We start from the raw sequence: 24,032 nt of genomic DNA on the forward strand, positions 1-24,032 counted from the left end.
TTACTTACAATTGAGCAAATATTCTTTGGAAAACATCTCTACCAACAATATTATAACGGTGTTTTGCATCCCATTCGATTCATGATTGATTGACTTAACAAATATTTATGAGATGCGTAGAACATGTGTGCCTAATTTGATACGTAGCGTATGAGCCACGAAATTTGTAAGATTGTATAATATGTTCGTTGCACACATATGTTGAGAGTTAAACTGGGAATCACGCAGTGTTTTCGGATTTGTGGAAACGCAAGTCAATTAATTGATGTCAGAGTTTGTGTTATTAACACGAATTATGAAAATTTGATGACACGCACGTATAATTCTGAATTTTTAATATATTTTATTTTTTATAATGTAATCAAACATTGTAATAAACATTTTAAATTTATAATGTACAATATTATTTATGCATACAATTTTAATATATTTATATCATGAATTGTACACGTTACATGTTATTAACTGGAAAGTATTTCGAGAATAGCAGCAGCATCGTCCGAATACAGTTTTGCCAGGTTTTCATTTGGTACATAATGAGTACCTTCGAATCTAGTGAAGTATCTCCCTATTTCTTCATTATTGATTAATTTTGATTGTTTTTTTGGAAAGCATTCCGATATAGTATCTAAAACAAAATTGATAAATTTCATATCGTACAGATAAGTAATCATAGAAAAATGAAGGATTAAAGTTCATACTTTGTTCCACATAACGTATTTGATTGCTACTTGTGAGAATTAAATAATGCGGTAGTTCCGTACAATCAGTTGTTCGACTGTGTCTACAATAACTATTGGCATTTGTCAACTGGTTGAATAAATATAGATTCCCTGATATAGGCGGACAATTCAATGTATTCATTGCATACAAATCATTACTCAATTGATCCAATAGATTAGTGAATGCACCATTACGTTTAGGATGCCAACCAATTATCACATCATAACGAGGAATATCATAACTCTTTGGCGGTGTATGCCTTATGATCATACCAATAGCAAACTTGATTTTTTTATTTCTTCTTTTCGGTTTTTCACTTCTTTCGAAGAAGAAATTGTATCTGTTCTATGTGCATATAAGAAATGTCTAATAACAGAATTTTAATTGAGATATCTCATCGAATAATTTTCAAATTATTGTAATGACCTAAGTTATAAATTAATTATAACCATATGATCGCTTTAGATATTATTTATAATTAAGAATATTATATGATGTGTCATAAATTACCTCTATTGATTCTGTAATATTAATGTATTCAGTTTCAATATTTCTTTCCTTAATATTTTTATATTGTTTGAACCATTGGTAAATTAGATAAATACGTGAGCTTTTGATACATCGTGGTCTTTCAGGATATTCGTATATATAATTTCTATATTTTAGTGATTCATACAGACAAAACATCATCATTCCTATCCACTAAAAGAAATAAATATGTAAACAAAATTTCGTTCGTAAACAAAAAAATAATGAAAAATTTATTGTTATAACGCATTGCTGTTTTAAGTCGTTGACTCAACATGTTACTTATATTTACAATGGATTATTATCTTTATTAAACTGATTACTACAATTAATAAGATAATATATATAAAAAGTTGCATACCTTTATATCATTTAACCTAGTAGATACATTATATGACCCTACGTCTATTGCATCATAGAATGCGATTAAATTCGCATCACAATCTTTAAAATAATACTCTCCCAACTCTATATCTTCTATATTACTGAAAATGAAAAAATAATAAAAAATATAATAATAAATATACACCTGTATATATGTACACCCATATAAGAGTATAAATAAAAAGTATAAAGGAGTTCATTGTAATCAATATGCAAATATTTCTATTTACAATAAATTAATTAAAAACGTGTATAAATCTATCTCTAAGCTATAAATTGTCTTGATTATCAAATGTTTGACATAAGTAATGTTTTCAGTAAAAAATAAAAAAGGTTGCCTAACTTTTAAAAAAATTATACATTTATTAAAAAATAAATCGCATTTGTCATTCTGGGTACAGAATTATTTCGTTCTATATACGTTAACATAGAGTTACGGAATAAAATCAGAAATTTTATCAATAAAACATATTTAAAAAAAATAATGTTTATTAAAATATTTCTTTAATCTTTTCAAAGAGAAAGAGAAATAGAATTAAAAATTATTATCACATTTTTATTTATATAAGTATAACATTACGTTAGAAAGGTATACATAAACTTGTATATTTATTTTTAACATATATGTACAATTGCATATAAATCTTTTTTATATAAATTAATACATTTTACACATTTGTGATCATAAAATCTGTCAATCTCACAGATAAATTTCTTCAAAAATATATAATTTACATATATTATAAAGTTTACACAACAACAAATAATAATTTATGAGATTGGTCTACAATACAACTGTTACTGAATTTATTTACATATATATATTATATTTACATGTTAAATCAATCAATCAATTATTTATATAAATGAAATTATATTGCTCTATTTACAAATCTCAAGATAATTTTTTTTATCTTATATTAAAATAAGAATTTTTGTGATTATTTTTCTGTGCGTGCATGCTGTGTGTATATGCATGCACGTGTGCACGTGTGTGTGTATGTTTTCTTCTGTGCTTGCGTGCGTGCGTGCGTGCATGCGTATATGCATATGCCTTGTTGTGTGTATGTTCGCGCGTATGTTGCATGCACTTTGAAATTTCTATGAATGTTCGGTAATTGTATTTTTATATACAATAATTTATAAATCATTAATATATTATATACAAATATATTTATATGAATAAGTGTGTGTGTGTACACACACGTGTATGTGTGTACGTATATATGTATATATGGATTTAAAAGTATGTATATAAGAATAAAAAAACCTAAAAATTGAAGAAGCTCTGAATCAAAAATTATGCTTACACTATTTCGGCCTGTCTTTGTACCAACTATTACCCATATTAAAATTTGCATATGTTGAACAGCAATATATGCCAAGTCTTCTAGCCACGCTCTCATATGTAATAGTTGATGAAAATTCGTAAATGTATGAAAACTATGGCATAAATTTTATTTTATTAGTTTTTCGTATAAAGCGTCGTCTACAATAGCCGTAGCATAAGGTTGTAAGGCAGTAGTCGTAAGAAATTGACCAATCACAGTTGATTATTCTCCTGAATTTTAAGACATAAAGCATAAAAAACGTAATTATGCTTATGCACCATATAACAAAGTGTAATTATACTTTTTAATATTATTTAAAATTACTTACATCAATCTCAAATTCGCATACTATGCCTAATGTTTTCCATAGTTTATGTAATTTATGAACACCCAATTCTGACATAAATTCTTCAAGAGTTTCTATAATTTGCATTGCTTCCTTTCGATTCCAGAAATTACGTTCAATATTATTGTTGTCTCTCCAAACGAAATTTGCTCAAGAGACGTTGAAAATATAAAATGTTTAGGATATTTATTTTTAACAAGGAAAAGTACTTCATGCGCCATATCATCTAAGAACGTTTCTATAACCGAGTAAGACACATATGGTGTAGACAATGTTGTATTATAATAATAGTTAGCCGTTCCAAAAGTCTCTTCTCCTTTGGCATATTTAGAAATTTATTTAGCTTATATATAAACCGATATTGTCTCAGATAGTTATTAATTCGATCAAAGTTGTATATAATTGGAGTCTAAATTCCTGCAGAAATATTTCATATTAACTGTACATTAATTATGATTAATTACAACAATAATTATATTATTTTGTACTATTACTAGCAACTTGATTTATTGAAATCTACCGTATATATATATATATATACATATATACGTTTCTGATGTAATGTTATATAAAAATGTGACAACAATTTAATTTTATTTCTCTTTCTCTTTGAAAAGATTTAAGAAATTTTAATAAACATTATTTTTCTTAAATATTTTACTTAAATATTTTTTTAAAATGTTTTACTGATAAATATTCTAATTTTCTTCCATAACTCTATGTTAATGTGTATAAGACGACAGAATTTTATACGCAGAATGACAAATGTGATTTATTTTTTAATAAATGTATAATTTTTTTAAAAGTTAGGCAGCCTTTTTTATTTTTTACTGAAAAAATTATTTATGTCAAATATTTTATTATCAAGACAATTTGTAGCTTAGTTACAAATAGATTTACACACGTTTTTAATTAATTTTAATTGTGTAAATAGAAATATTTGCACATTGATTGCAATGAGAACTCCTTTATACATTTTATATATACTCTTATATGAATGTGTATATATATATATTCTTATTATTTTTTTAATTTCAGTAATATAGAAGATATGGTGTTGGGAGAGTATTATTTTAAGGATTGTGATGCGAATTCAATCGCATTCTATAATTCAGTAAATGAATGGACATATAACGCATCACTTTATAGATTAAATATAAAGGTATGCAACTTTTTATATATACTATCTTATTAATTATAGTAATCTTTTTAATAAAAATAACAATCCATTATAAATATAAGTAATATGTTGAGTCAACAAGTTAAAACAACAATGCGTTATACCAATAAATTTTTCATTCATTTTTTGTTTACAAACGAAATTTTGTATACATATTTGTTTCTTTTAGTGGACAAGAATGATGATGTTTTGTATGTATGAATCACTAAAATATAGCAATTATATATGCGCATATCCTGAGAATCCAACAATTGCCAGTAGCTTATGTATTTACCTAATTTACCAATGGTTCAGACAATATAAAAATATTAAAGAAATAAATATTGAAGCTGAATACGTTAATATTACAGAGTCAATAGAGGTAATTTATGACACACCATATAATATTCTTAACTATAAACAACATCTAAAGCGATTATATGGTTATAATTAATTTATAACTTAGGTTATTACAATAATTTGAAAATCACTCGATAGGAAATCTCAATTAAAATTTTGTTATTACATATTTCTTATATGCACACAGGACGGATATGATTTCTTCTTCGAAAGAAGTGAAATACCGAAAAGAAGAAATAAAGAAATCAAATTTGCTATTGGTATGATCATAACGCATAAATCGCAAGTCGAATATAACTCTACTCTTCGCAATGGTGTGATAATTGGTTGGCATCTTAAATGTGATGGTGTATTCACTAATCAATTGAGTCAATTGAAAATTGATTTAAATGCAATGAATACATTGAATTATCCACCTATATCAGGGAATCTATATCTATTCAACAAGTTGACAAATGCCCAGAGATGTTATTGTAGAGAAAGGCTAATAACTGATTGTATGGAACGGCCACATTATTTAATTCTCACAGATAACAATCAAATACGTTATGTGGAACAAAGTATAAATATTAATAGCATTCTTCTTTTTGTTACTATTACTTACCTGTACGATATGAAATTTATCAATTTTATTTTAGATACTATATCGAAATGCTTACCTAATAAACAATCAAAATTGATCAATAATGAAGAAATAGGGAGATACTTCACTAGATTCGAAGGTACTCATTATGTACCAAATGAAAACCTGGCAAAACTATATCCAGACGATTCTGCTGCTATTCTCGAAATATTTTCTAATCAATAACATGTAACATGTACAATTCATGATATAAATATATTAAAATTGTATGCATAAATAATATTGTACATTACAAAATTAAAATATCTTCACAATGTTTACTTTACATTATGAAAAATAAAATACTTTAAAAAGAATTATACGTTATTGTAAAATCAAAGTGCCTTTCATAAATGCAAAATATCGAAAAGCCATAATATAAAAATACAAGATAAAATGTAAACAAAACATTCAGAGAGAAAAGTGAAAGTGAACAAAGAATTTAAAATTATTTTCTGATGCCTATTTTCCAGACAACGAAGGCTTTACGAAACTTTTCGAAAGCTTACTTTTCATTCAAACTATCAAGTTAATAAAATTGTTGCGATGACAGAAATGCCATCAATTTAAACAAAGCAACGAAGCTATAAAATCATAAAATTCAAATAGATTAGAGAGTACCCAGTCAGCAAAGTCTGTTCAAACAGATTTTGTCAATTTCTGCTACAAATTTTTGTCGACAGTAAGATTGCAGATTGTATAAAGAATTTGTTATATCAAATAATGATAACAGAATGTCAGCAGAAATGTTACAAAACCTGCTGACATAATTTGATAGCAGAAACTGAACAGGATTTGTTTAAAATTATCATAGCAGATTGGTGGCAGAAATCGAGCAAGATCTGTGCAACACAGTTTGATATCAGATTGGTTGCAGAAACCGAGCAGGATCTGCGCAATGAAATTTGATGTCAAATTATCGGCAGAAATCGAGTAAAGCCTGTAGATATAACTGACGGCAAATTGATAGCAGAAATTTAACAGGATCTGTGAGGCGCAATTTGATAGCAAATTGATAACAAAAATCGAGCAGGATCTGCGCACACAATCTCTGATAGCAGATTGACGGCAGAAACGGAACAGAGTTTGCATGATTCGATAGTTCCTTCACTTACCGCTACGTGAGCTGTACTTTCTCGTAATCTAATTTCTGTCAGAAATATATATAAAGTCGCGAATATGAATAAAAGACTAAAAATATAGTAATTATCATTTTAATTTCTATCACTTTAATTTCTGATATCTGATACAAGCAGATGAGATTCAGAATATTAAACTGATTGGAATCAATATGATAAATGGTAAATTATTCATGTACTGCCTACTTGAAGCATAAAGCAAGAATTTAATTCTAAATAAATTACATCTCCAGTTTTATAAGTTACATTTACTTTTATCATTTACTTTATTATTAATTTAATTTAATTTAATTAGTCCTTCGCTATATGAGATATAACTACGATATAACATATATTACATTAACATATATTACGATATAACATATGACATATATGTCATTTTAGAAGAAAATTGTAATTAACTTGCCGATAATATTCTTATTTAGCACTTGTAATAATCAATTTTGTTGCATTTATATAATATTAATAAAAGTAAGCGCAAATCTTGTGCAGTTTCTGCTGGCAATCTAACATCAAATTGCATCGCGCAGATCCTACTCGGTTTCTGCCGACAGTTTGTTGACAGGTTATGTTTTACAGACTCTGTCACCAAAACAAAAGCTTAATGCGGACACAGATGGCTATGGTTCTGGTGTGGGATTTTGATCGAATTTGCTGCCAATCTGCTGCCAACCTGCTAACATTTTGCTTACTGGGCCTTTGTTACTCATGACCAATCACAACAGTGGAAGTTTTGTCCGATTTGTGTAGATTGGTCAGTTAAATGATTTGAAGTATTCGTATCTTCCGGCAGCGTCTTGGCATTTACAGTGTCAATGAAAATTACAGTAAGCTATGTGCATTTTCGTCTGTTCGAATACATCAACACGTTTCATGCCACGTGGATCATATACACTCCGTTCTAGACTTTCCATTCAAGCTTCTTTATTTAGTGCATATATAAAATTTTAATTAGTGAAATATAATAAAACTGAACTAGTGAATAACGTGAATAACATTGCGAGCTTATGGCTACTATAATTTCTTTACCCGACGAAGTGATTGATATCATTCTGAAAGATGGAAATATCAGCATTAAGGATGCCGTGAGTTTTAAGTCCACGTGTAAACAATTCCACGAAATGATACACAGTAAAAAATTTTGGGAAAAGAAATTTTACCAACGGTATTCTTATTTGTTTTTATAAGTGTTTATATTAATTTTATTTGATCGATCTTCATTGAACAAAGAAGCATTTTTGCAAAAATTAACATTAAAATATTAACCCTTTCGCTCCTAACGCCGGCTATAGCCGGCATCCACGAAGTAGTTCGCGGAGACGAACGCCGGCTATAGCCGACATCCACGATGTGACCCGCAGAGACGAGCGCCGGCTATAGTCGGCGGCATTCGCGAACTAGTTTGTGGATAGTAGCACCTTTTGTAATCGTCGCGCAAATTATTTGACGGAAAAAATAAATCATATGATTCGAATCAGTTTTCTCGAAAACTCACGAACCGGAGTTTTTCTCGAGAACCGGAGTTTTCTCGAAAACACACTGTATTTATTCGTCTTCCATTTTTTGAATCAGTTTTGAGTATCATACAGCAATAGTCAGTTAACGAGAATATTACAAACTTTAAAATAAAAAAGTTCGAATACGTCAAATTATTGTTATATATATGTTAATTTATATTACATAATATATATTAATTATGTTTTACTTAAAACAATTATTGTTTATGTAGAAATTATTAATATCTTGTTTTAAAGAAAAGTCCCATTTCTTCCAAAAGCATGTTAAAGCGGCGTTGTTCATGTGTAAGTCGTAAACCCGAACGCCAAAGACTGTCCACGCGCAATGTATACACTTTTGGCGCGGGGACTCGTTTAATGGCGGCACTACGGCGGAGCGAACCGCCGTAGTGAAAGGGTTAATTAAAAACTATTATATACTTAGCTTATTAATTCAAAGTTTTGCCGCTTTACTGCGACTGTATTGATCAGTCTTAAATATGATTATTAGTAAAGGATCAAATTGAATAATAAAATTTATACTTTCTTAAATTATATAAATAATCACCTTGAAATAGAAAATTCTATACTATACTGGAAAGGGGGAATCCCGTTTGCTTACATTCCCGATTGCCAACTGCTTCGTTTGCACAAAACATTTTGCCGACAGCTACTTTTGCCAACATTCCCGATTGCCTACATCCCAATTACCTACATGTATTATTGCACACATGAAAAAAATAAAGAAACGAAAGTACGATTGCACACATGACATTATTGCGCACATACACATTGCACACATACACATTGCACACATACACATTGCACACATGACATTAGTGTAAAGAAAACACATAGTTGTTTTTAAGAAAAAATATGGAATTGTTAATTGCAAATTACATATTTTTTCTTCAAAACAACTATGTGTTTTCTTTAGACCAATTGATTCCTCTCATTATTTTGTAAAAGTATTAAGGTAAGATAATCGAAAAATGAATATTTTACAAGATATTTTTTACGGTTTATGTAAAATTAAGAAATTATTTCAAGCCTCATAACTCAAAAAGTACTTAACGAAAAGGTACTTAATTATAGTGTTTTGGAAAGCTCTCGAGATAAGCTACAAGAGTGTGCAAAAATATATAGGGTGTTCCATTTAAAAAAATTGAAGTGACCTTCACGTGACCTTCAAATGACTCTTCAGTGTCAAACCAATGATACCATCTTATAGCCCCCTCGAAACCATAAAACTTTTGTCTGAAACATTTTTCTCTAAAATGCTTTGTTTCCGAAATAATTGCGTGCGTTAATTAAAATGGCTCACCCTGTATATAAATATAGACAGTATGATTTATTTGTTTTCTGTTTAGCATAGAATTAGAAAGAAATAATCTAGGATTGTTTTCTTTCTCCGCCCCCCCCTCCCTCTCCAAACATTCTCTCTCTCTCTCTCTCTCTCTCTCTCTCTCTCGCTTTTGGTTCTGTTTGTTTCTATCTATAAGTGAACATTATAGTATAACAATATTTAGCAATGATATATACAGGGTGTTCTAAAAAGGTATGTCAAAAATTTAAGGAGATATTCCTCACACCTGAAGGATGAAAAAATGTTATATACATACATAGGTGCGAAAATGCTTGCTTCATTCATCGATGCGTCGACGTGTCACTGCTTGTATTCAGGAAAATGGTGAACATTTTCAACATTTATTGTAACATACTCAAGGTCACATTAAAATGTAAATAAGCCTAATTAAACGATTGTCGTCTAGAATAATTAATCCTAAATTTTTTTTTGTGTAAGTAATACAGCTAACAGTATTTTCAACATAACTCCTGAAATAAGCACTTCTACACCTATGTCCATATAAATTATTTAACATAACATTTTTTCATCCTTCAGGTGTGAGGAATATCTCCTTAAATTTTTGACATACCTTTTTAGAACACCCTGTATATACATAAGTTACGTCGATCAAATTCAACCTACATCGTATGATGACTTACTATTGTGGTAATTTTTCAGTTTTTATTACTTATAGAGACCCTCTGCCGATTTCAATAATTTGAAATATGTTATCATGTTCATCACCTTGAGTAACATTGTGAAGGTTTTAATTGGCCCTTGTTGTTCAAACTTATTAACGAAGAAAGTATAATAAATAATATTTAATTTTCTGACTCAAAACTCTAACCACGATATATGTTTTTAAGATGACCCCTATCTCTAAATGATTATCTTGTTTTTTATATATATTATTTTAAATTATTAAAAATATAGATAAAATATTTTACAGGCGTATTAATAATCGTTTTAATTATTCTCATTTTAAGATTAGAAGTTTATTTTATTGTATAAATGAGAAAATACTAAATCAGGCTACTTTTATGATTTCTCATATTATAAATATAAAATTTGCAATATTGCGATTGTAAAGGTTTATCTACGAAATAATAATCAAATATGGACAACTAATTTACATTTATTTTCAAGGTTTATTTACACTACTTAGATGATTTATAAGATTCATTACCATTGTGATAATTGCAATTTGATTTTAAAAAATGTATTAATGTCACGATTAAATATAATGTAATAATATATATTATTATTTATAAATTCTTCAATTTATTACAAGCATTAACTTATATACAGAATATTCCACAACTTTAATACAATATTTTATTTACATTAGTACAATATTTTAATAGTGTATGCTGATAGAGATAAAATAGAATAAAAATTTGTAATATTGAAAATATAGAAGCTAGTAATTGTTGTACAGTAATTCTAATTAAATATAATAAATAATTAGAATAATTAATCAAATATAAAAATTAATTTAACTTTTTTGACAAAAAATTAAACATTTTATCCATTAACATTCATAACTCATTAATATTAGCAGAACATATGTAATATCCACATCACTTATACAAATTAACTGACCGTACCGTAAGCGAACGCTCGCTGACGCAAGAGTGAGAGAGTATAGGTAGAGTGGTATTCTCTCTTTCTAATGATTAAGTTGGAGTAAATGCTGTGTGCTTTCTCCTTTCCTCTTTTTGGTCATCACTTTCCTCCTCTCTCTGTAAAGTTTAAAAGAGAGTAGAAGACCATTTTTGTCCTTCTATGTCGGCAACACGTGTGCACCCATAAGAAGGTGCAGTCTATATATGTAGGTCTATAATTTGCACACATAAGAAACAATAAAATCAGCTGTGCAGTAAACATCAATGGCACCTGATTTGAAGAAATCAATAATAGATGACAGACTGATACGCGCATATATGTTTGTAAATATGGAAATAAGCGCGCAAATTGTATACAATATTGATAAATATTGATTGTTAATATTTTTTTTGCATTGAAATTTTTTATTCTATTTGACTTCTAGAATACACTATTAAAATATGGCACTATTATAATATTTATATCAATTTTACAAAGTATAATATCCAAAATTTATTAGTGATATAGATAGCGCGTTATGTAATATAATTGTTGAAAAATTTATTTTAGGTGCCTTACTGGAAAAAAAAAGTATAACACAGAGAAACGGAAGAAAATTTTTAAACACTTAGATTTTAAAGAAAAAATAAAAGCAAACGTTAAGTGTATCAAATTCCTACAATCTTATGTGCATCTGATGTCCAATAATAACTTATCGGACATTGACAAAGAAGAATTAGGACGTCTTCTGATTTTCATAGCTGAAGATTCTATGACTTATTACTTTGTTTTGGATGAAATAAATACAATCATTCCATCACATATATATCTATGGTAGATTTCAATAAATCAAGTTGCTATTAATAATACAAAATAATATAATTATTGTTGTAATTAATTATAATTATTTTACAATTAATATGAAATATTTCTGCAGGAATTTAGACTCCAACTTGGCAAATATATACAACTTTGATCGAATTAATTGCTATCTCAGACAATATCGATTTATATATAAGCTAAATAAATTTCTAAATATGTCAAAGGAGAAGAAACTTTTTGAACGGCTAATTATTATTATGGCACAACATTGTCAACCATGTGTGTCTTACTCGGTCATAAAAACGTTCTTAGATGATATGGCGTATGAAGTACTTTCCCTTGTTAAAAATAAATATCCTAAGCATTCTATATTTTCAACGTCTCCTGAGCAAATTTCGTTTTGGAGAGACAACAATATCGAACGTAATTTCTGGAATCGAACAGAAGCAATGCAAATTATAGAAATTCTTGAAGAATTTATGTCAGAATTGGGGTGTTGTAAATTAAATAAACTATTGAAAACATTAAATATAGTATGCGAATTTATAATTGATGTAAGTAATTTTAAATAATATTAAAAATTAGAATTATACTTTGTTATATGGTGCATAAGCATAATTGTGCATTTCATGTCTTATACGAACTAATAAAATAAAATTTATGCCATAGTTTTTAGACGATTCAGAATTCAAAAAAACTATTACATATCAGTGCGTGGCTAGAAGACTTGGTATATATTGCTGTTCAACGTATGCAGAATTTTATATAGGCAACTGGTATAAATGCATGTGGAAGCCGAAATAGTAAATATAATTTTAAGTTCAGAGCTTCTTTAATTTTTAGGTTTATATTTTTATATACATACTTTTATATGCATATAAACATACATACGTACATGCATACACGTGCACGTGTGTGTGTACACACACATACACGCGCGCTTATTCATATAAATATATTTGTATATAATATATTAATAATAAATAAATTATTGTATATAAAAATGCAATTACCTAACATTCAATAGAAATTTCAAAGTGCACGATACATACACGTGCACATACACACAAAATAATACACGCACGCACACAAAACACACAATCACACGTACACGCGCAAATGCATGCACAGAAAAATAATCACAAAAAAATTTCTTTTTCAATATAAGATAAAAAAATTAGAGTTAGTAATCTTGAGAGTTGCAAATAAAACAAATATATTTTCATTTATATAAATAATTGATCAATTTATTTTACATGGAAATATAATATATTTATGTAAATAAATTCAGTAAAAGTTGTAGACCAATCTCATAAATTATTATTTGTTGTTGTGTTAACTTTATAATATATGTAAATTATATTTTTGAAGGAATTTATCTGAGATATATTAATAGATTTTATCACAAATATGTAAAATGTATTAATTTATATAAAAAACATTTATATACAATTGTATATATACGTTAAAAATAGATATACAAGTTTATATATATACGTTTCTGATGTAATGTTATATTTATATAAAAATGTGGTAACAATTTAATTCTTTTTTAATTCTTTTTCTTTTTCTTTTTAAAAAGTTTTAAGAAATATTTTAATAAACATTATTTTTTTTAAATATGTTTTACTGATAAATATTCTGACTATTTCTTTACTTCCGTAATTCTGTGTTAATCTATATAGAATGACAGAATAATTTTATACGTAGAACAGAGACAAATGCGATATATTTTTTAATAAATGTATAATTTTTTTTAAAGTTAGGCAACCTTTTTTATTTTTTTCTGAAAAAATTATTTATGTCAAACATTTGATAATCAAGACAATTTGTAGCTTAGTTACAGATAGATTTATACACAACACGTTTTTAATTAATTTATTGTAAATATAGAAATATTTGCACATTGATTACAACTCCTTTTTACTTTTTATATATACTCTTATGTGAATGTACATATATACTTTTATATATACTCTTATATGAATGTGTACATATATATAGGTGTATATTTTTTGTTATTTTTTTATTATTTTTTTATTTTCAGTAATATAGAAGATATGGAGTTGGGAGAGTATTATTTTAAGGATTATCATGCAAATTCAATCGCATTCTATAATGCAAGAAGGGAATTGCCATATAATGCATCTATTAACTTAAATGATATAAAGGTATGCAACTTCATATATGTATTATCTTTTTAATTATAGTAGTCATTAATAAAGATAACACTTTATTATAAATATGAATAATATGTTGAACGTCAACGAGGTAAAACAACAATGCATTATACCAATAAATTTTTCATTATTTTTTGTTAACAAACGAAATTTTGTTTATATATATGTTTCTTTTAGGGGATAAGAGTGATGATGTCTTGTCTCTATGAATCACTGAAATATGACAATTATGCATCAGTTTATGTGAGCAGACTACTTGAATATAGCTTAGATAGTTACCTAGACCAATGGTTCGGAAAATATAAAAATATTAATGAAGTAAATATTGAAGCTGAATACATTAATATTACAGAATCAATAGGGGTAATTTATGACACACCATATAATATTCTTAACTATAAATAATATCTAAAGCGATCATATGGTTATAATTAATTTATAACTTAGGTCATTACAATAATTTGAAAATCACTCGATAAGATAACTCAATTGAAAATCTGTTATTACACATTATATGCACACAGGACAGACTTGACATTTTCTTCGAAAGAAGCGAAGACCCGAAAAGAAGAAATGAAGAAATCAAATTTGCTATTGGTATGATCATAAAACATGCACCGCCAGTCGAATGCAATATTAATGGTGTAATAATTAGTTGGCATTATGAATGTGATAGTGTGTTCACTAATCTATTGAATCAGTTGGATGATATGATAGATCCAATGAATAATTTGAATCATCCACCTATATCAGGGAATCTATATCTACTCAACAAGTTGACAACTATCGAAAGTTGTTATTGTAGAGAAACAACTGATTGTATGAAACAACCGCATTATTTAATTCTTACAGATAGCAATCAAATACGTTACGTGGAACAAAGTATAAATGTTAATAGCATTCTTCTTTTTGTTATTATTACTTACCTGTACAATATTAAATTTATCAATTTTATTTTAGATACTATATCGAAATGCTCCACAAATAAACGATCAAAGTTGATCAATAATGCAGAAATAGGGAGATACTTCACTAGATTCGAAGGTACTCATTATGTACCAAATGAAAACCTGGCAAAACTATATCCAGACGATGCTGCTGCTATTCTCGAAATACTTTCCAGTCAGTAACATGTAACATGTACAATTCATGATATAAATATATTAAAATTGTATGCATAAATAATATTGCACATCATAAATTTAAAATGTTTATGCAATGTTTGATTACATTATAAAAAATAAAATATATTAAGAATATACAATTATGTGCGTGTTAACATTAAATGTTAATGTTTCATGTTAATAAGACAAACTTTGACATCGATGAATTGACTTGGGCTTTCGTGTATTTTACAACACTGCGTAGTTCCCAATTTAACTCTCAACATATGTAACAAATATGTTATAAAAATCAATATAATATAATTATACAAATTATCTTCCAAATTTTATGGCTTATACGCTATATACCAAATTAAGCATACATGTTCTATGTATCTTACAAATGTTTGTTAGGTAAATCAATCATAAGTCGAATGGGATACAAAACATTGTTATATATTATAATTTCGTTATATTTTAGTACCGTTAGAAAAGATATTTCCCAACATATACGATATTTCACAACAAAGAATATTTGCCGAATTTTATAAATAACGAAATATTATTTGCTTTCATATACACACACCTGCAGAATAGATTTTCTTATTTTTTATAAATTATAACAAAAAAGAATATTTTTATTTGCACAAGTTAGTTCGAAAAAATTATAATTAAAATATCTGCGTATCACATATTATCAGGAACTTAAAGTTAAGAAATTATAATTAATTATAATTAATAGATTTTGAAAAAATTAGTAAAAAGATATAAATATTCTATAAATAAAGAATTTGAAATGAAGAATGTTATTCTACAGATTTTATTTTCAGATCTTGTGTAGAGGTTCTAGTTTTAGATTAAAAGAGTACTTATTAAAATATAATAAAAAAAAATTATAAATAAAAGTATAAACTATAATCAAATTTAAATTAAGAAATAATTGAAATTCATATTACAGGAAAAATTCACAAATTGCAGTACCTTTTAAAAAAAGTGCAAAAATATTGCAGTGTTGTAAAAAATGTCTTTTATAAATGCCAAATATCGAAAAGTCGTAATCGTAAAAAAATACAAGAAAAAATGGAAACAAAAATCCTAAGAGAAAAGTGAAACTGAGTCAAGAGTTTAAAATTATTTTCTCATGTCAATTATTCAGACAGCGAAGGTTTTACGAAACTTTTCAAAAGATTACTTTTTATTCAAACTTTCAAATTAATAAAATTGTTGCGATGACCGAAATGCCATCAATTTAAACAAAACAGCATTGCAATAAAGCTATAAAATCATGAAATTCAAATAGATTAGAGAGTAAATGTTGTGTAGAAAATTTTCTTCAAGAATGTATAAGACGACCCTTTATTTATTACTCACTTTGACCAATCACAACAGAGAAAGTTTTGTCCGATTTGTGTAGATTGGTCAGTCAAACTATTCGAAGTATTCGTACCTTTTGGTAGGGTACATCTTGGCATCTACAGTGTCAATGAAAATTACAGTAAGCTATATGCATTTTCGTCTATTCGAACACATTTAAGTACATCAACACGTTTCATGGCACGTGGATCGTATACGTTCCGTTCTAAACTTTCCATTCAAGCTTCTTTATTTAGTGCATATACATATAATATTCTAATTAGTGATATATAATAAAACTGTACTAGTGAATAACGTTACGAGCTTCTTTTCCAATGGCTACTATAACTTCTTTACCCGATGAAGTGATTGATATCATTCTAGAAGATGAATATATCAGCATTAAGGATGCCGTGAATTTTAAGTCCACGTGTAAACATTTCCACGAAATGATACACAATAAAAAATTTTGGGAAAAGAAATTTTATCAAAGGTACTGTTATTTGTTTTTATACGTGTTTATATTAATTTTATTTGATCGATCTTTATTAAACAAAAAAGCATTTTTGCAAAAATTAACATTAAAGAAATAAATTAAAAGCTATTATATTCTTAGCTTATTCGAAGTTTCGCCGTTTTACTGCGACATATTGATCAGACTTAAATATGATTATTAATAAAGGATCAAAATGTATAATAAAGCTTGTATTTTTTCTTAAACTATATAAATACTCGTTAAAATAAAAAATTTTATACTTTACTGATATACTTAATGCATTTTGAGAAGCGAGGTGCGAATAAAGGGAATGTAGCTCTTTCTTTGTCTGTCTATGGGCATATATATTGTTTATCTAAATTATTACGATTAAACATCACGCTTAATCGGATTCAATAACGGACTGATTAACCAGAAACGGATGTTATTTAAATCTGATTAGTGATTTATTTGTTTTCAGTTTAGCATAAAATTAGAAAGAAATAATCTAGGATTGTTTTCCTTCTCCACTTTTCCCTATGATATTGCATAGAATTTGTGTGCTCAATTCATTGATATTTATATATCAAATATTTATATATCAATTATTATGTATCAATCTGTTATTTATTATCGATTTTTAAAAGTCTGGTAATAATAATTTTATAAAACAGTTAATAAATAAATTGTCTTTCTCAAATATTTCTTCTATTAAAACAAAACCGAATTTCATTTCTTTAATTTATACAAATATTATAATTATTAATTAGAATAATTAATCAAATATAGATATTAACTTAAATTATTTTTTGACAATAAATTAAACATTTTATGTACAACATTCATAACTCATTAATATTAATAGGTCATATGTAATATCCACATCACTTATACAAATTAACTGTGAGCGTACTGTGAAAGAAACGCTCCCTGTCGCAAGAATGAGAGAGCATAGACGGAGTGATACTCTCTCTATCTAATATGTGATTAAATGAGGGTAAACGCTATGTGCTTTCTCCTTTCCTCTTTCCAGTTATCACTTTCCCCCCTCTCTCTCTGTAAAGTGTGAAAGAGAGTAGAAGACACCATTTCTGTCCTTCTATGTCGGCATGCGTGCGTCCGTAAGGAAATGCAGTCTATCTATGTAGATCTATGATCCGCACACATAAGAAACAATAAAATCATCTATGTAGTAAACATCAATGGCACCTGATTTGAAGAAATCAATAATAGGTGACAGACTGATACGCGCGTATATGTTTGTAATTATGCATATAAGCGCGCAAATTGTATGCAATATTGATAAATTTTGATTATTAATATTTCTGCATTGGAACTTTTGATTCTATTAGACTTCTAGAATACATTGTTAAAATATTGCATGGAGTAAATATATGAGGGAATATTGTATGTGTGTGGGACACTACTTTTTATAATATTTATATAAATTTTGCAAAGTATTATCTAAAATTTATTGCTGCTATTGATAGCGCGTTACGTAGTACAGTATAATTATTGAAAATTTTTTGTCTTAATTTTAGATGCCCTTCTGCGAGGAAAAAGTATAACGCAGAGGAACGGAAAAAAATTTTTAACAATTTAGATTTTAAAGAAAAAGTGAAAACGAGCGTTAAGTGTATCAAATCCCTACAATATTATGTGCATCTGATGTCCAATATTAACTTATTGGACACTAACAAAAAAGAATTAGGACATCTTCTGATTTCCATTGCTGAAGATTCTATGACTTATTACTTTGTTTTCGATTAAATAAATTCAATTATTTCTCCAGAAATATATCCATGGTAAATTTCAATATCATGTTGGTATTAATATTACAAATTAATATATAATTATTATACAATTATTGTATAATTAAAATAAAATATTTCTACAGGAATTTAGACTCCAATTTGGCAAATATATACAGCTTTGATCGAATTAATTACTATCTGAAACAATATCGGTTTATGTACAAGCTAAATAAATTTCTAAATATGCCAAAGGAAAAGCAACTTTTCGAACGGCTAATTATTATTATGGCACAATATTGTAAGCCATGTGTGTCTTACTCAGTCACAAAAACGTTCTTGGATGATTTTGCGCATGAAGTACTTTCCCTTGTTAAAGAGAGATATCCAAGGCATTCTATATTTTCAACGTCTCCTGAGCAAATTTCGTTTTGGAGAGACAATAATATCGAACGTAATTTCTGGAATCAAACAGAAGCAATTCAAATTATAAAAATTCTTCAAGAATTTATGTCAGAACATGGAGTTTATAAATTAAATAAACTATTGACAACATTAGGGATAGTATGCGAATTTATAATTAATGTAAGTAATTTTAAATAATATTACAAGTTATAATTATACTTTGTTTTATGGCGCATAAACATAATTATGCTTTCTATGTTTTATACGTACTTCTAATAAAATAAAATTTATGTCATAGTTTTTATATCATCGAAAGTTTTTACAAACTATTATATATCAGAGCGTGGCTAGAAGACTTGGTATATATTGTTGTGCAAGATATGTACCATTTTATGATATCAATGATTATATATGGAGGCCGAAATAGTAAGTACAATTTTCCATACAACATAGAAAAGTTGCAGAATAATTGCAGAATAATTTCATTGAAATGTTGTAATATTACAAATTGGTTGCAAAATTTTGTTGCGTCATTGTTGTAAAATTGCGGCAACGTTAAGACGTCAGGACGTTAAGACGTCAACATTGCTGTGTAATATATTTGAAAAAATATTTGCAAGCATCCAATAATATTCTATACAATATTAAGAATTTATAAAAAAATATAAAATATGATCAAGTGGACATTTTTTAGTTTCTTTTAAATTAGATCGTCATAAGACTTTTTATTTAAAAATCTATTAGCCGGTTATAAAACGTTTCTTAATGTTTTTATTAAATTCTTATTAAAGTGTTTATTTAATTAATTTCATAATTAATTTCTTTAAATCTATATATACAACTATTTTTTTAGATACCTACGACAATAGGAATATTTTAATACACGTAATAAGTGGACTATTTCCTATTTATCCATCTAATTTCAAATTTAATATTTCAAATCTCAACAAAATATCCAGATTATTAAACAACTTATTTTAAATTAACCCAATGAGAAATGACAAGTCGAATAGACATCTATTCGACTTGTCACTTCTCACTGGAAAGTTAGTTTGTGAGAAATTAAACTGATAAAAAAGAGAAATATACTTTAGATCTTACGTTAATATCAATCCATTAAAAAAAAAAACTGAGTACGAGTTAATTAAGCTTAATGCCGCCGCGTAGCGACAAGCAAAGAAACACTATATCCTCGCTATTTTAAAATGTTGGTGCAACATTGGCTGCGTTCAGCAGAAAAAGCTGGTTTGCAACTGTTGTAAAATTCGTGAGCCTGATTGGTGTATGCTCTTAATTTTGACTGAATCTAAGAGCATACACCAATCAGATTCACAAATTTTACAGTTGCAAAGCAGCTTTTCCTGCTGAACGCAGCCATTGCTAAAGTAATATTGCATTAATGTCTTTGCTACATTACACTGCTATGTTGCAATGTTGTAGCAATGTTGCTACTAGTTTCGGTACTATATGGATTTGACTTTAGGGCGCTTTCAATTTTCTGGCTTTTATAAATATATATATATATATATGTGCAGTGGTAATCGAAAATGAATTTGAATGGTGAAGATTAGTACTATACGATACCATAAACAGAAATATTTCAAAAAATTAAGTTCCCTCATAATAAATTCATCATAATTCATAAAATCGTCCAAAATAATCATTTTTAGAAAATTTAACGACAAATTACTCAAAAACCTTACGTGCTAGGGAAATTCCGCTGCTAGATTCGTTTTCATCGTCAAAAAATATCTCAGATTCACCTATTCTTTTTGCAACTGATCCTCGCAGGCCTGTGTAATCAGAAAAATTCCTTTTTTTGATTAAGAAAATTTATTTTGAGTTTTTAAATACAGCAATATAATTTCATTTAAATAAATAGTTGGTTAATTTATTTTACATGTAAATATATTTACATTTATAAATAAATTCAGTAAAAATTGTAAATCTATCTCATAAATTATTATTTGTTGTTACATAAACTTTAAAATTTAAGTAAATTATATATTTTTGGAAGAATTTAATTAATGAGATTAACAGATTTTATGATTATAAAATATGTAAAATGTATCAATTTATACAAAAAAGAATTATATGCAATCATATACATTAAAACAAGTACACAAGCTTACGTTTGGATGTAATGTTATATATATACAAGAATATGATAACAATTTAATTCTAATTTTAATTTTTTTTTTAAAGAATTAGAAAATAATTTAATAAAAATTTGTTGTTTTTTTATATTATATTTTACTGATTAAAAATTCTTTCCACAACTTTGTGTTAACGCATATAGAACGATAAAATACTTTTATATGCAAAATGACAAATGCGATTTATTTTTTAAAAAATATATAATTTTTTTAAGAATGAAGAAACTTTTTTATTTTTTATATTTTATTTTTTACTAAAAAATTATTTCTACCAAATCTTTGATAACATACATCAAGATAATTTGTAACTTAATTAGAGATAAGTAGAGAGACTTTATTCACAACATTTCTAATTAGTTTATTGTAAATATTAGAAATATTTGCACATACATTATAATGAATTCTCTTTTTACTTTTTATTTATACTCTGATATGAATGTACATATATACAAATGCATATTTTTTTTTTTTTTTAGTAATATATTTTGTTATAGTATTAGTAATATAGAAGATATGGAGAGGGCAGAGTATTATTTTAAGGAACGTATTTTGAATTCATTTGGATCCTATGAAGGATTAAACAATGACGCACGTAGATATATTGGAACATTTTATACATCAAAGAGTATACAAGTAGACAACTTTTTATATATACTATCTTTTTAATTATAGTAGTTATTAATAAAGATAACAATCGGTTATAAGTAATATATTGAATCAATGAATTAAAACAACAATGAGTTATATTAATAAATTTTTGTCTATAAACGAAATTTTGTTTATATATTTGTTTCTTTTAGGTGGTAAGAAAGACGATGTTTTATCTGGATGAATCACTGAGACATAAAAATTATGTACATCCGCATTACAGAATCCGAAGTCCTGTACAGAACCTAATTAGTACCATAAATTATTGGTTCAGAGAATACAATAAAATTAAAGAAATAAATATTGAAACACAGACTGAATATCATAATATTACAGATTCAATTGAGGTAGTTTATAACACATCGTATAATATTCTTAACTATTAGTGATATATAAAGAATTTACATCGTTATAATTAATTTATAACTTAGATCATTACAATAATTTGAAAATCACTCGACAAAATATCTCAGTTAAAATTCTGTCATTTCTTATATGCACATAGGTCAGATCTGACATCGTAAGCGAGAAACAAGAAAAACCGAAAAGAAGAAATAAAGAAATCAAGTTTGCTACTGGTATGATCGTAACACATACATCGGAACTCTCAAATATTTCTTGCGATGGCGTGATAATTGGTTGGCATCTTGAATGCAACGGTTATTTTGAAATAAAATCATCTATAATAGAGAGATCTTTAAAACCATACCGATTCAACAAGTGGACGATTTACAGCAGTTGTGGATGTACTAATGATAATTACGATCATCCGCATTATATAATTCTCACAGATAGCAATGAAATACGTTATGTGAGACAAGGTAAAAGTACTAATAGCATCCTTCTTTTTTATTATTATTTACCTGTGCAATATGAAATTTATCAATTTTATTTTAGATGCTATATCGAAATGTTCCACAAGTAAACGATCAAAATTGATCAATAATGTAGAAATAGGACGATATTTTTCTAGATTCGAAGGTACTCATTATGTACCATTTGAATTCCTGGCAAAAGAATATCCAGACGATACTGCTGCTATAATCGAAATACTTTCCAATCAATGACTTGTAACATACACAATTTATGATATAAATATATTAAAATTGTATACATAAATAATATTCGCATATTCTACAACACTGCGTGATTTCCAATTTAACTCTCAACATATGCGAATATATTATACATTATACAAATCAATACAATATAATTATACAAATTATCTTCCAAATTTCGTGGCTCATACCCTATATACCAAATTAGGCATACATGTTCTACGCATCTTATAAATGTTTGTTAGGTCGATCAATCATGAGTCGAATGCGATGCAAAACATCGTTATATATTATAGTATCGTTATATCATAGTTATAATATTTGCTCAATTTTATAAATATGAAATATTATTTGCTTTCATACACACACACGCAGAATACTTACGAGATTTTCTTATTTTTTATAGATTATAACAAAAAAAAAGAATATTTTTATTTGCACAAGTTAGTTAAAAAAATTTATAATTATAATATCTGCGTATCACTTATTATCACAAACTTAAAATTAAGAAATTATAATTAAAGATTTTGAAAAAATTAGTAAAAAAATACAAATATTCTATGAATAAAGAATTCGAAATAAAGAATGTTATTCTACAAATTTTATTTTCAGATCTTGTGTAGAAGTTCTAGTTTTAGAATAAAAGAGTACTTATTAAAATATAATAAAAAAAATTATAAATCAAAGTATAAACTATAATCAAATTAAAATTAAGAAATAATTGAAATTTATATTATATAATTCATATTATATAAAAATTTACACATTATATAAAAATTTACACATTGTAGTATCTTTCAAAAAAGTGCAAATAAATTGCAATGTTTCAAAAAATTTAATAAATGTAAAATCAATATGTCTTTTATAAATGTAGAATATTGAAAAGTCATAGTATAAAAATACAAGAAAAATGGAAACAAAAAGTCCAGGGAGAAAAAGTGAACAAAGAATTTAAAATTATTATTTTCTGATGCCAATTTTTCAGACAACGAAGGTTTTACGAAACTTTTCGAAAGCTTATTTTTCATTCAAACTTTCAT

The 24,032-nt window shown here is 26.8% G+C and overlaps 4 protein-coding genes across 4 annotated transcripts; 3 read left to right on the forward strand and 1 right to left on the reverse strand.

The window, feature by feature from the left end:
* Nucleotides 1-408: 408 nt before the first annotated feature.
* On the reverse strand, nucleotides 409-1,300 carry LOC145977130 (uncharacterized). Its single transcript, XM_083108861.1, has 3 exons — nucleotides 1,234-1,300; nucleotides 702-1,063; nucleotides 409-628 (listed from the first exon to the last, which is right to left on the reverse strand). The coding sequence occupies exons 2-3, from the start codon at nucleotides 991-993 to the stop codon at nucleotides 462-464; spliced, it is 459 nt and encodes a 152-aa protein (XP_082964987.1). The 5' UTR covers nucleotides 994-1,063; nucleotides 1,234-1,300; the 3' UTR covers nucleotides 409-461.
* Nucleotides 1,301-4,352: 3,052 nt separating this feature from the next.
* Nucleotides 4,353-5,655, forward strand: LOC145977111 (uncharacterized). The gene is made up of 4 exons (XM_083108825.1): nucleotides 4,353-4,474; nucleotides 4,662-4,853; nucleotides 5,019-5,391; nucleotides 5,470-5,655. Exons 1-4 carry the CDS (start codon nucleotides 4,364-4,366, stop codon nucleotides 5,637-5,639), a joined length of 846 nt encoding a protein of 281 aa, XP_082964951.1. The 5' UTR covers nucleotides 4,353-4,363; the 3' UTR covers nucleotides 5,640-5,655.
* A 1,816-nt stretch (nucleotides 5,656-7,471) lies between these two features.
* Nucleotides 7,472-15,228, forward strand: LOC145970876 (F-box only protein 21-like). Its single transcript, XM_083097919.1, has 8 exons — nucleotides 7,472-7,757; nucleotides 11,612-11,875; nucleotides 11,979-12,417; nucleotides 12,533-12,666; nucleotides 13,911-14,034; nucleotides 14,221-14,406; nucleotides 14,568-14,925; nucleotides 15,004-15,228. Exons 1-8 carry the CDS (start codon nucleotides 7,600-7,602, stop codon nucleotides 15,171-15,173), a joined length of 1,833 nt encoding a protein of 610 aa, XP_082954045.1. The 5' UTR covers nucleotides 7,472-7,599; the 3' UTR covers nucleotides 15,174-15,228.
* Nucleotides 15,229-18,904: 3,676 nt separating this feature from the next.
* On the forward strand, nucleotides 18,905-23,056 carry LOC145970201 (uncharacterized). Its single transcript, XM_083096752.1, has 6 exons — nucleotides 18,905-19,310; nucleotides 19,429-19,556; nucleotides 21,763-21,919; nucleotides 22,087-22,281; nucleotides 22,440-22,755; nucleotides 22,832-23,056. Exons 1-6 carry the CDS (start codon nucleotides 18,945-18,947, stop codon nucleotides 22,999-23,001), a joined length of 1,332 nt encoding a protein of 443 aa, XP_082952878.1. The 5' UTR covers nucleotides 18,905-18,944; the 3' UTR covers nucleotides 23,002-23,056.
* Nucleotides 23,057-24,032: the final 976 nt, after the last annotated feature.

This window comes from Camponotus vicinus, unplaced genomic scaffold (genome assembly GCF_025532165.1).
Source record: "Camponotus vicinus isolate PSW18456_S1 unplaced genomic scaffold, iyCamVici1.0 SCAF_1, whole genome shotgun sequence".
Taxonomy (NCBI): domain Eukaryota; kingdom Metazoa; phylum Arthropoda; class Insecta; order Hymenoptera; family Formicidae; genus Camponotus; species Camponotus vicinus.

Excerpts from the sequence above, each read along its gene's own strand:
- LOC145977130 (XM_083108861.1), bottom strand. The coding sequence starts at position 993 with ATGATCATAAGGCATACACCGCCAAAGAGTTATGATATTCCTCGTTAT. Across the intron at positions 629-701 it reads AATACGTTATGTGGAACAAA|ATACTATATCGGAATGCTTT; the intron begins GTATGAACTTTA and ends ATTTTGTTTTAG.
- LOC145977111 (XM_083108825.1), top strand. The coding sequence starts at position 4,364 with ATGGTGTTGGGAGAGTATTATTTTAAGGATTGTGATGCGAATTCAATC. Across the intron at positions 4,475-4,661 it reads TTTATAGATTAAATATAAAG|TGGACAAGAATGATGATGTT; the intron begins GTATGCAACTTT and ends TGTTTCTTTTAG. Across the intron at positions 5,392-5,469 it reads AATACGTTATGTGGAACAAA|ATACTATATCGAAATGCTTA; the intron begins GTATAAATATTA and ends ATTTTATTTTAG.
- LOC145970876 (XM_083097919.1), top strand. The coding sequence starts at position 7,600 with ATGGCTACTATAATTTCTTTACCCGACGAAGTGATTGATATCATTCTG. Across the intron at positions 7,758-11,611 it reads GAAAAGAAATTTTACCAACG|GTGCCTTACTGGAAAAAAAA; the intron begins GTATTCTTATTT and ends AATTTATTTTAG. Across the intron at positions 12,667-13,910 it reads TGCATGTGGAAGCCGAAATA|TAATATAGAAGATATGGAGT; the intron begins GTAAATATAATT and ends TTTTATTTTCAG.
- LOC145970201 (XM_083096752.1), top strand. The coding sequence starts at position 18,945 with ATGTACAAGCTAAATAAATTTCTAAATATGCCAAAGGAAAAGCAACTT. Across the intron at positions 21,920-22,086 it reads ATACATCAAAGAGTATACAA|GTGGTAAGAAAGACGATGTT; the intron begins GTAGACAACTTT and ends TGTTTCTTTTAG. Across the intron at positions 22,282-22,439 it reads ATATTACAGATTCAATTGAG|GTCAGATCTGACATCGTAAG; the intron begins GTAGTTTATAAC and ends ATATGCACATAG.